At 32.9% G+C, this 16,305-nt stretch overlaps 1 protein-coding gene across 1 annotated transcript; it reads left to right on the top strand.

Annotated features, from left to right (window-relative positions):
* Nucleotides 1–2,347: 2,347 nt before the first annotated feature.
* On the top strand, nt 2,348–11,617 carry LOC125493364 (alpha-amylase-like). Its single transcript, XM_057391949.1, has 5 exons — nt 2,348–2,498; nt 2,723–2,855; nt 5,032–5,745; nt 10,873–10,967; nt 11,094–11,617. The coding sequence occupies exons 1-5, from the start codon at nt 2,403–2,405 to the stop codon at nt 11,346–11,348; spliced, it is 1,293 nt and encodes a 430-aa protein (XP_057247932.1). The 5' UTR covers nt 2,348–2,402; the 3' UTR covers nt 11,349–11,617.
* The last annotated feature ends 4,688 nt before the right edge of the window (nt 11,618–16,305 follow it).

Raw genomic sequence — 16,305 nt, 5'->3', positions numbered from 1 at the left:
CAAAATATAGTTCCCATTTCCATATTTAGTTCCACATTTTTCCGTAATTTGCCTAGAAAAAACTTGTCCCATCATTTATTTGCTTCTTGAATTTTGTTTTTTCCTTTGTTTATTCAACCAAAATGTTACAATTAATGCTCTTTCACCAATTATCTTCATTCTCTCTCCTGAAATCATCTTTTCTCATACAACATTTATTTAAATAAACAAAAAATCTTTACTATCCCAACTTGCATAAATTACCGTGAAAAAAAGGAAATAGGAACTATATTTTGGGACAGAGGGAGTAATATTCCCTCGTTTCCTTGTAGTCTCTACTCTATAGCCTAACCGAAATCTATAATGACAAAAAAAGTCAGACAAGCAAAGAAAAACGAGAATAATCAACTCATAAATGTATGTGGTTAATTCACAATGTGTTATCTACATCTACAATTAAGAGAAAGTCAATATTAATATCTTTGAGGAGAGAGAGAGTACATATATGAAATGAGCAATGATATTTCCATACCGGGTATGTACCATTACCATGACATTTATGTAGTTTTGATGACAAAAATAATATTAAAAAATTGTAAATTTTTTGTTTTTCTTATTTTTTTTTGGGGGCTTTGTTAGTTGAAATCTTATATCATATCCTAACAATATCTTATTATATCAGTTGGCTATTAAATCATATCTGAACTACATCTAATCATATCAAGTATCTGGTATGGGAAAAGTTTCCCATACTGAATATGGGAGTATACTTTCTCTATATGAAATATTGAGGCAGAAAATAGTTAGAAGATTTATATATTCCTCTTCTACTTAACCTAAACGAGATAAGCCCTTTATAGGCTCCAAAACAGAAAACGAAAGCAATATACCTTGTATACAAAGCGGGGTTGTTTAGAATGCCAGATAGCATATTGAAGGTATATTAAGATAATATTTTTTGAGAGACAAAAAATGCCAAAGTTAAAGTACAAACCGGAAAAGATCAAGGAGTATATTGATTCTTTCTTAAAAAAAATTCAATTATACTTCCTTCGTTTTAAATTACTTGCAACAAATTGACTTTTATACTATTCAGACACTCCCTTTTGACTATATGATGCGATTAATATATAAGATTAAACATAGTCATATAAAATTTTGTTAAACTTTTCTCCATTGTATATTTTCAAAAGATCAACTTTTATAGTTTTAACTTATGAATAATAGAAGATACCAATGATTAAAGTTGTATATTGAAGGCATGAAAACCTTAAGTTGCAAATAAGTTGGACGTAGTAAAGTAGTATTCCCTTAGTATTTTTTGTTCTTCCTAACTTGAGTGTGCGTGTTCCTCGATGCACTTCTTTACCTTAAATATCTTACATTACATATTAGTAAATATTATAATGATTACATATTAATAAAGTACTCAGTGAAGCGAATCAAACAAGAGATCACATGACTATATTTTTTTTCTTATATGGAGAAGAATTTAGAAGGTTATCTCAAATTGTAGATGGTGTCAAGATTTCAAGTAGCAACAACAAAAAAAATACAGAGGAAGTATACCTCAACCAATTGGATAACCTACTACTAGGGGTGTTCATGGGTGGTTAACTGTCCCGAAATGACATGTCGGTTCGGTAACCAAAATGTTTCGGTTCACTATTTTTGCGAACTGTAACCATTTATACCGGTTACACGCCTAAGCGGTTAACCATTTTTGGATACGTTTTCCAGTTAAGCATTAACTGTTATTTGAGTTATACTATTATATTTTACTTGTACCTATATATTTTCTATTTTTTGTGCATATAATTCAATATTATATATACTCCAATATAAGATCTATTAGAAATAGATGATAAATGTATTGAAAAACATAACTAACATTAAGAATTCACTTCATTCCCTAATTATAGTGTTTATATTATTACTAAAGTTTTCAAAGAACCATATACTTCCTCTAATTATTGTTACTTAGTAACATATTTTAAAATTAATGTAATTGTTAATGCTTCATAATAATTAAATGGTGAAAAAAACATTTCGATTTTTTCGATATTAGCCATTCACCCAAAAATCATAACTGTAACCATACCATTTAACCCTTATTTTTATCGATTTCATAACCATACAGTTAAAAACTTTTTTTTATCGCCACGTTTACCACTCATTTAGATCGGTTTTTCGATAGGGTGTTTTGGTTTTTTTTTTTTCAACAACCCTACCAGCTAGGCGCTACCTATAGTGGTCGGTCACATAAGATAAAATAGCATGGTCCATTCAACTTGCTTTAACATTGTTTTTAGTCTTTCTTTATTTCTTTCTCATGCATGTGTTACTATATATACCCCTTGTGCGTGGTTGTCATCTATTCCATATCTTGTGTTCATTAGCGAGCTTCAAAAGTCGGAGTGAACATGAAGATCCACAACATAAATTTTGCCACTCTTTGTTGCCTCTCTCTCTCATATTTTCTTCTCTTTAGCTTTGTAACTCCAACCTTATTGTTTCAGGTATGTAGTATTTAACATGTTCTTTTTGTTGTTAGCATACATAGGATGAGAATCGAGCCTAGGATCATTATCCCTGGGAAGTGGTGATGGTTCCACCCAACCACACCTGATTCTTGTCTTCCAACATGTTAGCATGCGTCAATTGTTAATGTATGTATTTTGTTTTTGGTTTGCTTACCTTTTTATTTTCTTTTTTGTATATCAAAATATGAATACTTGAATAGGGTTTCAATTGGGAATCTTCCAATAAACCAGGAGGATTGTATAATTCCCTCAAAAACTCAATCGATGATTTGGCTCGAGCAGGGGTTACACATGTTTGGCTTCCTCCACCAACTCACTCAGTTTCTCCTCAAGGTAAGACAACATTTATTTTTTTAATTTGGTTTATTCTAGTTAGAGAACTCATTTACATTTTATTTTAACTAGTTAAACAAAACTAGTGCAATGTAAGGGTTAAAACATGAAGAACATATATATATTACTCCCTCTCATAATATAGTACTTACATTTCATTTTTGAGTGTCCCAAGATATTGTGTCTGCTTCAATTTTTGTTAATTTTTTTTGAATAAATTATCCATATTTTTTATCTAGATTTCCTAAAGTTTTCCTCCTTGTTTTCAAAATATGTGCTACTATTTATTGTTTTGCACCATTCCAAGGAAACTTTATTGTTTTTGTTTTTTTCAAGGAAAAAAGAAAATAAAGGAGTAGCTATAAGACAAAAGTACTTTATTAAATATATTTTTTTGAAAATCGTATTACTCCCACCAGTATAGTCGCACAGTCACTCTTGTTATAATTTCTTTGTAGTTATATCATACTAGTTGCATATGCACGCGATGCGTGCATCGACAATAATCTTATGTAGTTATATACCAATTAACATCTTTTTATCTAAAATTATTTTGATAGTGATGTAAATTATTGAGGTTCTTTTGTAGATGTTATTATCTTTATAAATTAAAAGTAAATGATTTTTAACCTAGTTCAATACCGTCACTGTAAAATTTAGTCGATGATTTAATAATTTTCTTTTCAACTACTTTAGCATAGTTCTTTAACCATTATAGATGTTAATAAACAATATTGTTTGAACTTTGTAAATATGAAATATTATGTTATCACGATATGTTGCTAACTTTTTTTGGTTGAAGATTCTAATTGATTTCGTGAATTGATCGATTGTGTCAATCTAGTATTAATGGTATTGCATATTCCATTTTGACCTATTCATATGGCAAGTTTAATTGATTCTCATTTTTCAATTTTTTATAAAAAGGAAAATAATATTATTTAAATTATTAAAGGGTATTTTAGTCACTTCAAAAGAAGACACCACACCTCCTCCCTTGGCTTATATTAGTGATGGCCACTGGTGCGGGCTGGGCGGGCCGGACCGTGGGCCGTAGTGGGCTGGGCTAAGATTTTACGGCCCAGGACCAGACCGTGAAATTCATGGGTTGGGCGGGCTGGTCCGCAGGCTGAAAAATCTTGGCCCACACCGGTCTATTACCGGTTTCCACGGTTCGTGGGTCTGATGGGCTGGACCGGGCTGACGGGCTGACATGAGATTTTTTTTCAATATTATTTAATCATTGAAATTATTCATTATTCTTACATAAAATCTTTAAAATGAATTAAAAATATATAAAAAAATTAATATAAATGAATAATTTCATTATTTTAAAATTTGATTGAATTATAATATTTGCAATTTGATTAAAATATATACAATTTGATTAAAATATATACAATTTAATTAAAATATACACAATTTGGTTCAATATTTACTTGGATTGTGCTGGTCTGGTTCATGAGTCGGGTTGGACCGGTTTCATGGTCCGGGCTGGGCGGTTTTAGTAGTGGGATTTAGTGGGCTGGGCTCAGGAAATCTAGCCCACGACCCACCCACCAATTTCATGGTTCGAGTTGGGCTGGACTGGGCTTTTTGCTGGCCCGACCCACACAACCCACGAGGCGGGCTGGGCTGGATTGGCCCGCACTGTTGGCCATCTCTAGCTTATATATTAGAGATAGGCTCCTGTGTACAAGGCTAAACATAAAGATAAACCTATAAATTATTGTTTATCAGAAAGGAAAGAAAATTTGTATAACAATATGATAAACGAAGTATTTTCATTACATATTTTTTGAGCACTCCGTGGTGGTGTATGAATTATAAGATGTTATTAGTTATTGTATTTAATGGGATTGTCTACAGTGTACATATACATGTATATGATAAAATGATCTTATTTAAAAGCATACCATGAGCACTGAACATCGGCATGAAATTATTAATGTTAAATTATGCAATTGCAAGCACAAGTTATACTCAGTTAATCAGTTTTCATAATCAAACTCAAATTCCTATACCCGTATATTAATCTTTGTAAAACTCTAATTTTATTTGAAGCTTACTCATATAAACTGTAATATAGTATGCTTCCTTGCTCTATATACTCCCTTATATATAGTCTCTATCTAATAGGTGATTGCATTAAATGTTAATTCTATTTGATTTACAGGGTATATGCCAGGAAGATTATATGATCTTGATTCATCTAGATACGGGAATGAGGCTGATCTGAAGAGCTTGATTAATGCCTTCCACCAAAAAGGAATCAAATGTGTTGCTGATATAGTTATAAATCATAGATGCGCAGATAAGAAAGATGGAAGAGGAATATACTGTATTTTCGAAGGCGGAACTCCAGATGACCGCCTAGATTGGGGACCTTGGGCTATTTGTAGGGACGACACACAATACTCTGATGGTAGTGGAAATCTAGACACTGGAGCTGGTTATGGTGCTGCACCTGATATAGACCATCTTAATCCAAGAGTACAAAAGGAGTTAGTCGATTGGATGAATTGGCTCAAGACAGAAATTGGTTTTGACGGATGGAGATTTGATTTTGTTAAGGGATATGCTCCTAGCATTACCAAAATTTACATGGAAAAAACTAGGCCTGATTTTGCAGTTGGAGAGCTTTGGGATTCCATTACATATGACCCGGATGGTAAGCCAGACTATAACCAAGACGGACCTCGAAATGAACTAGCTGGATGGGTACAAGCTGCAGGTGGTGGTGTTATTGCTGCATTTGATTTCACTACCAAAGGTGTTCTTCAAGCTGCTGTTCAAGGAGAATGGTGGAGAATGAAAGATTCTAATGGTAGGCCTAGTGGGTTGATAGGAATTATGCCTAAAAATGCTGTCACTTTTATTGATAATCATGTATAGATTTGTAAGAAGAAATAAAGAAGAAGAAAGAAGAAAGGTTTAGAGAAAGGAATAAGCAATATTCATTTCTCAGTTTATGAGGTTACAAAACAATATTATAGCTGTAATGACAGCTTATATAGTTGATATTACAATCAGTTATAATCGACTTTAACTAACTTGTAACAAACTCTTATAAATTAAATATCTGTACTCCTATACTCCCCCTTCAAGCTGGACCTTAGAAATGAGTCCAAGCTTGGCACACAACAACTGATGTTGAGTAGAAGCAAGAGGCTTTGTTAACAAATCTGCTAACTGATGAGCACTAGAGATATGAGCAGTTTGTATGAAACCTTCTTCTACTTGCTCTCTGATATAGTGCATGTCTCTCTTGATGTGTTTAGTTTTCTCATGAAACATGGGGTTATGAGCAAGGTGTTGAGCAGATGTATTATCACAATAAAGTGTGATAGGTAACGAAACAGAAACATGAAGATCTTCTAAGAGTCCTTGAAGCCAAACAAGTTCACTGGCAGTAGCAGATAAGCTCCTATATTCAGCTTCAGCTGAAGATTTGCTGACACTTGATTGTTTCTTTGTTTTCCATGAAACGAGATTAGTGCCAAGAAAAACAGCATAAGAACTCAAAGATCTACTACTGAATTGACAGGAGCTCCAGTCAGAATCACTGTAAGCTGTGATTGTGAAGTCAGTATCTGAATTGTACCATAAGCCATTATCAAGAGTACCCTTTAGGTATCTGACTAGATGTAATGCTGCTTTGAGATGAGGAACACGAGGAGCATTCATGAATTGACTCAGATGCTGCACAGAATAGAGAGATCTGGCCTAGTAATGCCTAAGTAAAGCAATCTGCCTACTAGCCTCCTATAGACATCAGGTTCAGGTAATAAGTCACCCACTTCAGTAGACAACTTCAAACCACAAGACAAAGGGGCAGGAGCAGGAATACACTCTTGCATTTCAACATCTTCAAGAATATCTTTAATATATTTCCTTTGAGAAAGGAAAATACCTTTGTCAGTTCTACAGATTTCAATTCCAAGGAAGTAAGTGAGAGCACCAATGTCTTTGATGGTAAAAGCTTTATCCAAAGCTTGCTTGACTACTGTTATTTGAGAAGAAGAAGTACCAGTGAGCAAAATATCATCCACATACACCAATAGAACTAAGAATTCACCATCTTGACTCCTAGTATAAAGAGAATAATCTTGCTTTGACTGAACAAAAGCTAAACTTTTCAGAAACTTGCTAAGCTCTTTGTTCCATTGCCTTGAAGCTTGCTTCAATCCATAGATTGACCTCTTTAGTCTACAAACTTCACCTGATGTAGCATTCTTATAACCAGCAGGAGGGTACATATACACTTCTTCATCAAGAAAACCATGCAAAAATGCATTATTCACATCCAATTGACAAATAGGCCACTGCCTAACAGCAGCAAGAGAAATCACAGTTCTAACTGTTGCTAATTTTGCAACAGGAGAGAAAGTTTGATTGAAGTCTTGACCCTCTACTTGTTGATAGCCAATAGCAACTAATCTGGCCTTGTATCTGTCAATAGTACCATCTGGATGCAATTTAATCTTAAACACCCATTTTGAACCTATTGCCTTTTTCCCAGCAGGCAAAGGAGTAAGTTCCCAAGTGTTATTACTCTCAAGAGCAGCAATTTCTTTATCCATAGCTATAATCCAATTAGGATCATTTTTAGCTTGATTATAAGTTTTAGGTTCCACAATCTGAGCTGAATTAACAGCAAATGAGTGAGAATTGTTTTCAGTAGAAGAAATGTTTTTGTGTGGTATATAACCAACAACAAAATCATTAAGAGCAGTAGTGGGTTTAATGATTCTGGAAGACTTTCTTTGTGGAGTAGGAAAAACAGTGTTAATGGGAGAAGGAGAATTAAGAACTGAATCAGTGGATGTAGTACTAATAGGAACATGGATTATAGGTATAGAATTATCAGAATTAGAAGAGATATGAGTGTTTGAAATGTGAGTAGAAGAATTAGGGGTAGAAGGAGAAGAAGAACAGATAGGATCATGTTGTGGTGTAGTTGTGTGTTGTATAAGAGATGTAGAAGGTTCAGAATCATCACCAAACTGAATTATAGGTTTAGTGTTAACAGAAGACACAGGATTGCAAATACTGGCAATTTTGTAAGGAAAGATGGATTCAAAAATATTACATCTCTAGAAACAAAAGTAGTATGGGAATCAAGATCATATAATTTAAAAGCCTTTTGTCCACAAGGATAACCAAGAAATATGCATCTTCTTGCTCTAGAGTCAAATTTGTCTCTCTTGAGTTGCATATTGTAAGCAAAACAAAGAGAGCCAAATACTCTTAATTCAGAATATGAAGGAAGCTTTTGAAACAATACCTCATATGGAGACTGCCACTTGAGAACTTTAGTAGGAAGTTTATTTATCAAATGAGTTGCTGTCAATATACAATCACCCCAGAACTTCTTAGGTAAAGAAGCATGAAACCTCAATGCCCGAGCAATTTCAAGCAAAGACCTATGTCTCCTCTCCACCCTTCCATTCTGCTGTGGAACATAGGGAACACTTTTCTGATGTAATATACCTCTGCTAGCAAACAAGTCAGTACATGCTTCTTTAATCAATTCAGTCCCATTGTCTGATCTTATACATTTGATCAGTTTATTGAATTGAGTATATACCATCTCCAAGAAATGAGCTACAGTTTTCTCAACTTGCATCTTGTTATGCAATAAAAAGGTCCAAGTAACTCTACTATGATCATCAAGCAAGGTTAAGAAATAAGAAGCACCATTTAAAGCTCTTATTCTATATGGACCCCATAGATCTATGTGGATCAAATCAAAGCAACTAGCAGCCCTATTAACACTAATAGGAAATGGTAATTTATGTTGTTTTGAATTGAAACAAGCTCCACAGTTGTATTCATGTAAACCATTACATTCACAATCAGGAATATGTTGCATCTTTGAAAGAGAAGCATGCCCAAGCCTAGCATGCATTAAATCCAATACATGTCTACTTCCTTTCTTATTCTGAGCTATACTAGTAGCAGTTTTATCAGGTAACAAACAAGCTACATCAGTAGATCTACCATCACTATCTACATCTTTTACCATAGTATTGCAAACAACAATATCATCTTTCACCTGTCTTTGAGTAATCTTCAGACTTTTGCAGCTATCAAAATAGTACAAACCATGTTTTCTTGTGCCAGCACCAAGAACAACTGATCTATGAAGGTCCTGGAAATAACAACCAGTACTTGTGAATTGCACTGAAATGTTATTCTGTTCAATCAATCTTCCAATAGACAGAAGATTGTACTTAAAATCTTTAACCAGCATAACATCTTTCAAAACCAATGTATCACTCAGTTTTATTTCACCAATAATCTCCACATTCTTCCATCTTCCATCAGGTAATCCTACTTTCACAGGTATATTTAGCTTTCTTGTATTCATTAGCCAATTCTCATTATATGTCATATGATCACATGCGCCTGAATCTATTATCCATAAGCAATCTTCATTGGATTTATTCATATGACAATTAAAAGAGTATGACATGATACCTGCAAAATTAGCTAGAGAATAGCTTGTCTTGACATCATCACCAGATTGAGGTTGTTTCCCTTTCATAGCTCTCATAACCTCTTGACATATGGCATTTAACATATCTGTATTCAGACTATTATCTCCAGTAGAATCAGCAAGAGGATCATCAGCATAATACTGACTTTCAGTGTGAACATTAGCCACAATTTTATTCTTATTCACAGCACCAGTAGAATTGCCTTCCTTTGCAGCCTTAATTGCATTGTACCATTCAGGATAACCAATGATCTTGAAACATTGATCAATGGTATGTCCTTTCCCTTTACAATGAGTACATTGTTTATTCATCCTATCCTTTTTCTCATCTCTCCAATCTCTTCTTCCTGGAACATTTCTTGAATTATTTCTGTACACTTGTGCTGCCAGAGCATTGCTTTCAAGAACAACACCACTTACTTCCTTCTGTTTTTCAATTTGCTGAGCAATTGAAAATACTCTATTGATACTTGGCAGTGGATCCATGGATAATACATTTGTTACTGTATTATCAAATCCACTGTTTAATCCAAGCAAGAATTTCATCATTTTATCTTCATCTTCAAATTCAGTTATCTTTTTAAGAAAATTACAACTACAATTCTTCATAGCACCGCAAGAACAAGAAGGAAAGATTCTTAGACATTGCATCTCATCCCACAGCTTCTTCAATTTTCCATAATATGACACTATAGTCATATTTTCTTGTCTTAAATTGTCTATCTCTTTCTTTAATTGATAAACTAATGGTCCATTAGTTTGACCAAATCGTTCATTCAATTCTCTCCATAAATCTATAGCAGATTCAATATATCCAAAATCATCAGCTAATTCTGAGCTCATTGAACTCAATATCCAACTTACCACCATAAAATCTGCACGCTTCCATTTCTGATAATCTTTGCTAATTACATCAGGTTTTACAATATCTCCATTGATAAAACCTTCTTTATTTTTAGCAATTAAACCTCGCCTCACATTTCTACTCCATCTCACAAAATTTGTTCCAGAAAAAACAGTAGATACAAGTGAAGCAGTTGGATTATCAGACGTAGCAATGAAATAAGGATCAGATATACCTCCATTATTTGATTGCTGATTTTTACTCAAAACATCTCCATTAGTTGCAGATTCTTCAGACATTTTCAAGAAAATGTTAATATGTTTCAATGTTAACTGCAAGAAATTTCGCAAATATCGCAAGAAATTTCACAATTACTTCACTGTTTGCAAGATTACAGAAGATTTCTTACAAACAGAATCAAGAATTTCAATCTCAGAAAGAGATTCCAGGCTCTGATACCATATAGATTTGTAAGAAGAAATAAAGAAGAAGAAAGAAGAAAGGTTTAGAGAAAGGAATAAGCAATATTCATTTCTCAGTTTATGAGGTTACAAAACAATATTATAGCTGTAATGACAGCTTATATAGTTGATATTACAATCAGTTATAATCGACTTTAACTAACTTGTAACAAACTCTTATAAATTAAATATCTGTACTCCTATATCATGACACTGGTTCCACACAAAGGTTATGGCCTTTTCCCGCAGACAAAGTCATGCAAGGATATGCTTATATTCTCACACACCCAGGAATTCCATCAATAGTAAGTATTTCTTACTCTACATGATTTATCATTCTAGGTTAATTAATACTGATATATATAGTAGTTTTAACAAAAACATGAACACTAAGTTTTAATGTGATTTATTCTATCTTAATCATCTTGCAGTTCTATGACCATTTTCTTGAATGGGGACTCAAGGAAGAGATCGACAAATTGACTTCGATTAGGCTAAGAAATGGGATAAGTGAATCAAGCAATGTGAATATAATGGCCTCTGATGCAGATTTATATGTGGCAATGATTGATGGAAAAGTTATTGTTAAGCTTGGACCAAGATATGATCTAGGAAATCTTATTCCTTCCAATTTCAAAGCTTCTACTTTTGGAAAAGATTATTGTGTTTGGGAGAAGCAAGGTTAAGACAAGCATATGCACTATATACATGTACGGAAACTGCTGAATAATTGCAAGAAATTTGGGCCATGCATTGTTTTGGGACAAATTCGAATTATGTTAATTGTTTCTTCTTTGAAGCTCTTGCTTCCTCATTATTGTTGTATGCGACTTTTGTTGTAGTAGACTACTGTGCATTTTGTTATACCTGTTGTATTACAAAAAAGCATGGTATAATAATGCTTCTTCAGTTCTTCGGTTCTTTAATAATCAATACATTTTCCTAATTTATACTATTTTTAGTAACTCTTCTTTTTCACGTATCTATTTTTTTTCATATGGTTTTGGGACCATTTATGTCCCTTATGTATCTACCTTTTTTATTTCTTATGTATGTGTGCGCCAAAGGGTTTTGAGGAGGACCTAGTGATGCATAGAGTGAAATGGTAGAAGACTTCTTAATTTTGACATGTTATTATGAGAAAACATGTACTTTCACCAAAAAATATTTATGATAAACATAATACATTCGAAAGATTCTAATAAAATCTTATTTGATGATGTTTTGTTTTCTTTTGATGAGGATCTATATATATGATCTGAATTCATGAATTTGTAGGGAACTATTGATAATAGATGTCATCTCATCCAATCATTTGGTACGGAGTACAAATATACTTTAACTTTAAACTATTGTATAGTCGTCGCTAAAAAAACGTTTAGCAAAATGTCCAACATATCAGAACTGTTGAATTTATATTATAGTTGAAGAAAGAAAAAGAAGACAGTTGAAAACAAACGACATACTGCTTTCATTCATTCCACCATAATTCTCCAATACATAGGATGAATATATAGTATATAAAGACGACAAAAAGCTTATAAATAGGACCCATGATCTATCATGATAAATAAACACCATGGATAATGTATGCTCCAACGAACACTAGACAACTCACACTCATACTTTACCAGAGCTTGCTCTCTTCTTCTTCAACAATTTTACTAAAATTGGTTTGTTCACCCTGCTTATCTCTTTGCTTATTCCAACACCATTCTTCTTCGTGACCATACCTTTTGCAATAGTAGCATTAAATGCTACTCATAGATTGCTGTTGTTAGTGGATTGACCACATCCTCCACTTTCTTGGCGACCTCGACTACCCATACCACGACCACGACTTTCTTGATAATGCCATTTATTTGACATTTCATCCTTAACTTGGAAAGCTTGCTCCTCGACATTTTCATTCATAGTTTTATCCATTCTCTCCTCATGAGCAATCAAGGAACTCATCAAAAGAGTAAGTTGATAGGTCCTTAAACTTCAAAATTGTAGTTACAATATGTTTATACTCAATATTAAGACTCCTTAACACCTTACCCACAATCGTCTCATTTGAGATATTGTCACCATATATTTTCATTTGACTAATAATTGAAGACACTTTAGACAAATAATATTGAATTGATTCTTTCTTTGTCATCGATAAAGTCTCAAATTGAGAATAGTTTGTAATTTTACAGTAATTACCTTATTAATTATTCCCAAAATACAAAAATACTCTTGTTTTATGATATCCCATGATTGCTTGGAGGTTGATGCAGCGGAAATTTTTGGGAAAATCTCATCATCCAATGTCGATTGGATAAACAATAGAGCTTCACATCTTTCTTATGATTTTCCCGCAACTTTTGATCAAGTTTAGTCGAAGCCTCCTTGGGTTCTTCATACCCTTGCTCCACCATCTCCCACAACTCTTGAGACTTGAACAAAGTCTTCATCTTGAGACTCCATAAATGATAATTTTTCCCCTCAAATTGATTTAGGGTTAAAGACACATTATCAAGATTGCTTGCCATGGACTCACACACAAAACTCTCACTGAAAAAATATCTCTCACTCAAACTAATGAAACAATACGTTATTTTTTCACTTAAGCTTCTTTTTTTGTTTAATTTGTGGATCTAAGACGGTGCTCTGATACCATAATGAATTTATACTATAGTTGAAAAAAGGAAAAGAAGGCAGTTGATAACAAACGACTAACTGCTTTTATTCATTCCACCATAATTCTCGAATACATAGGATGAATATATAGCATATAAAGATAACAATAAAATTTTAGAAATATGACCCATGATCTATCATGATCAAGAAATCATGGGCCACTAACAAACTCAACTAACAACAACACTCTAATTCCATTTGACTTGATAAATCCCAACTAACTCTTAATACTTAGTAACTAAGCGGTGTCATTAACTTAACAATGACTAAAGTTTGAATCATTAACCTAAAAAGAACCATAGAAATTGGAAATATCATGAATATAATAGAAAATATACTATAGAGCCAAACACTCTATAACGATGAAGAGAACGAAAATAGGTTGTCATGAAGGTCCTATTTTTTTGTGCTGAACTGAAATGAGTCAGATTCATGAGAAGAAAGCAATTGAACAAACTGACTTAAATTTGTGAGAGGAAAAAAGCTGAATTGAACTGAACTTAGATTAAATAAATGAATTATTTGAGCTGAAGTGAACTCTCCCTAAAAACAACATATGATTCTTGAAATAAAACTATAATAAATATAAAATTTGAAACATAATGAAGACTTGGACCTACTGTATATCAAGGGAAAAATATTACAGTACTTAATTATACTTTTAATGGATATGACATTATGGGGCTTGTAGGAATAGCAAAAGATCGAACCACTTCCACAATAAGCTTATGCCATATGGTTAGAAGGTGAGGTTATATTACATCATCAATCACTGATGCTCACTTGCTTATTATGTGTATTAGTTTCTTCATAGGGTAGAAATAATTAAGTTATGTTGGGATGCGTTTGTTGAAACGTGGACTCGAAATGACCCAACGTGGGTACTATATATATATATATATATATATATATATATATATATATATATATATATATATATATATATATAAACCTTTTAATCCTTTTTTGTTGTATATTATGTACTCTTTCTTCTAAAAGGTAACATAATCAATTTATTCCCTATATGTGGATATAGCTTACGCATTATTAATGAACCACGTAAATCAATGCGTTGTTCTTGTTTATTTTCTTTGTCGTAAGTTAATTTTGTCACAACAAATTATTTAGTAATTAAAGGGTTCATACAATATAAATTTGTACATGTTTTGTGAAGGGAGGGTGGCTTATTTACAGGCTGAGGTCATTTTTATCTATAAATCATTGAAAACAAGGAACAACTTGTTTGGTTTATTTTTAATAAAGGAAAGGAAGAGAAAGTTAAAGAAGGGAAGAGAAAGGAAAAAAATGAAGGGAAGAGAAAGGGAAAAAATGGAGAGAAAGGGAAAAAATGGAGAGAAAGGAAAAAAAACTTTACATTCCGATCCTATGTTTGGTTTAAGTTTTCTCTTTTCTTTCGAAAGTCTCCTACTTTTGGGAGGAAACAAAAGTAAAATTTATTAACGAGCCTTTCCTTCTAATTCCTTACATTTCCTTTCACTTAAATTCTTTTTGAACCATATATTGGAAACTAACATATTTTCTTACACTTCATTTCTTTTCCCTTCAAATCCTTTCTACCAAACAAGCTGATATAATTCTAACCGTATGAGCCAAAACTTTGTGTATTTACTTGAACCAATGAAAGTTCAATAGTCATAACTAAGTAACTAATAGGAAAAGAGAGTGTCGGCGCATCGCCTTATCTTAGACCAATTCTACTGAAGTCTAAGCAATATACTACCTCTGTTTTTATTTAGTTGCAACGTTTTGACTTTCACGCTTGCCAATGTACAATTTCAAATCGTTTTATCTCTAATTGTATGTAAGTAAAAATTATAAAAATTTGATATTATGAAAGCTTACATCGAAACGAATCAAACAAGACCCCACAAGACTATATTTTGTTTAACATATAAATCAATAAATGTGGTCAAATAAGAGAACATGAATAGTGCAATTTGTCAAACGTTGCAACTAAAAAAGAACGGAGGTAGTAGTATATAGTGTTAAAAATTAAATCTTTGCAATAAATTTAGGATTCCTTCCATCTTTCAATAGCATATACATCTGATTAGAGGTGATTCATATATAATTAAGATTATATATCATCGATATATATTCTTCTACAATTTTACATCCATACAGATATAATTTAATTGTCCTTAGTATCTCTAAATGAAGGGTATCATTACTTCTTTAAGGGTGCGTTTGGTTCGCAAGGTGGTATAGATTAGGAAACAAGAATCAAATCAAGATGGTACATGATGTTGAGGAAACTACAAAAATAACAAGGGTCACAAGATGAACAATCTTCTAGGCATGATTCACTTTCCCAAAAGTAATATTCCGAACCTATTCGTATAACACGGGTTCACGGAATTCACCTTCGAGATACAAAGAAGATAAATAGTGGTCACGCTAACTATGAACACTATCAAGAGGAAATGAGTTTGTGAGAGATTTGGATGATGAAGAGATTTTGATTTAATCTTGAGAGATTTGTGTGCAAATGAGAGAAGTTTTTTCTCAACAACCTTCATCGTGTGAGACATATCATATTTATAAACATGATATAACGTCTCAGAATACCCGAAACAAAACTTTGATTAACCGTCAAAACACGCAAATTAATGCCACGAAACACGAGAATAAGAGACCACGTTGCGAGCCCACTAATAGAATAAATGCTTATTGTTGCGGTCATAAAGTGGCCTATTGCGGCGGTTTTGGCCGCGCAGTAATTAAGGGGGCAACAATAGGTAATTAATATATTGCTGCGGTTTTAAACCGCAACAATATTTGAACATATTGTTGCGGTTTTGAACTGCAGCAATATTTGAACATATTGCTGCGGTTTCTGGGTAAAATTGCAGCAAAAGTTTCTTTTTTTAATATTAAATATATAGGTCTATTGCTGCAGTTTCTTCCCAAAACCGCAGCAATAGATGCATAGCAGGGTAAAAAAAAAATTGA

Source organism: Beta vulgaris, chromosome 9 (assembly GCF_026745355.1).
Source record: "Beta vulgaris subsp. vulgaris cultivar EL10 chromosome 9, EL10.2, whole genome shotgun sequence".
NCBI classification, from domain to species: Eukaryota; Viridiplantae; Streptophyta; class Magnoliopsida; order Caryophyllales; family Amaranthaceae; genus Beta; species Beta vulgaris.
This window is presented reverse-complemented; position numbering and strand designations above follow the sequence as displayed.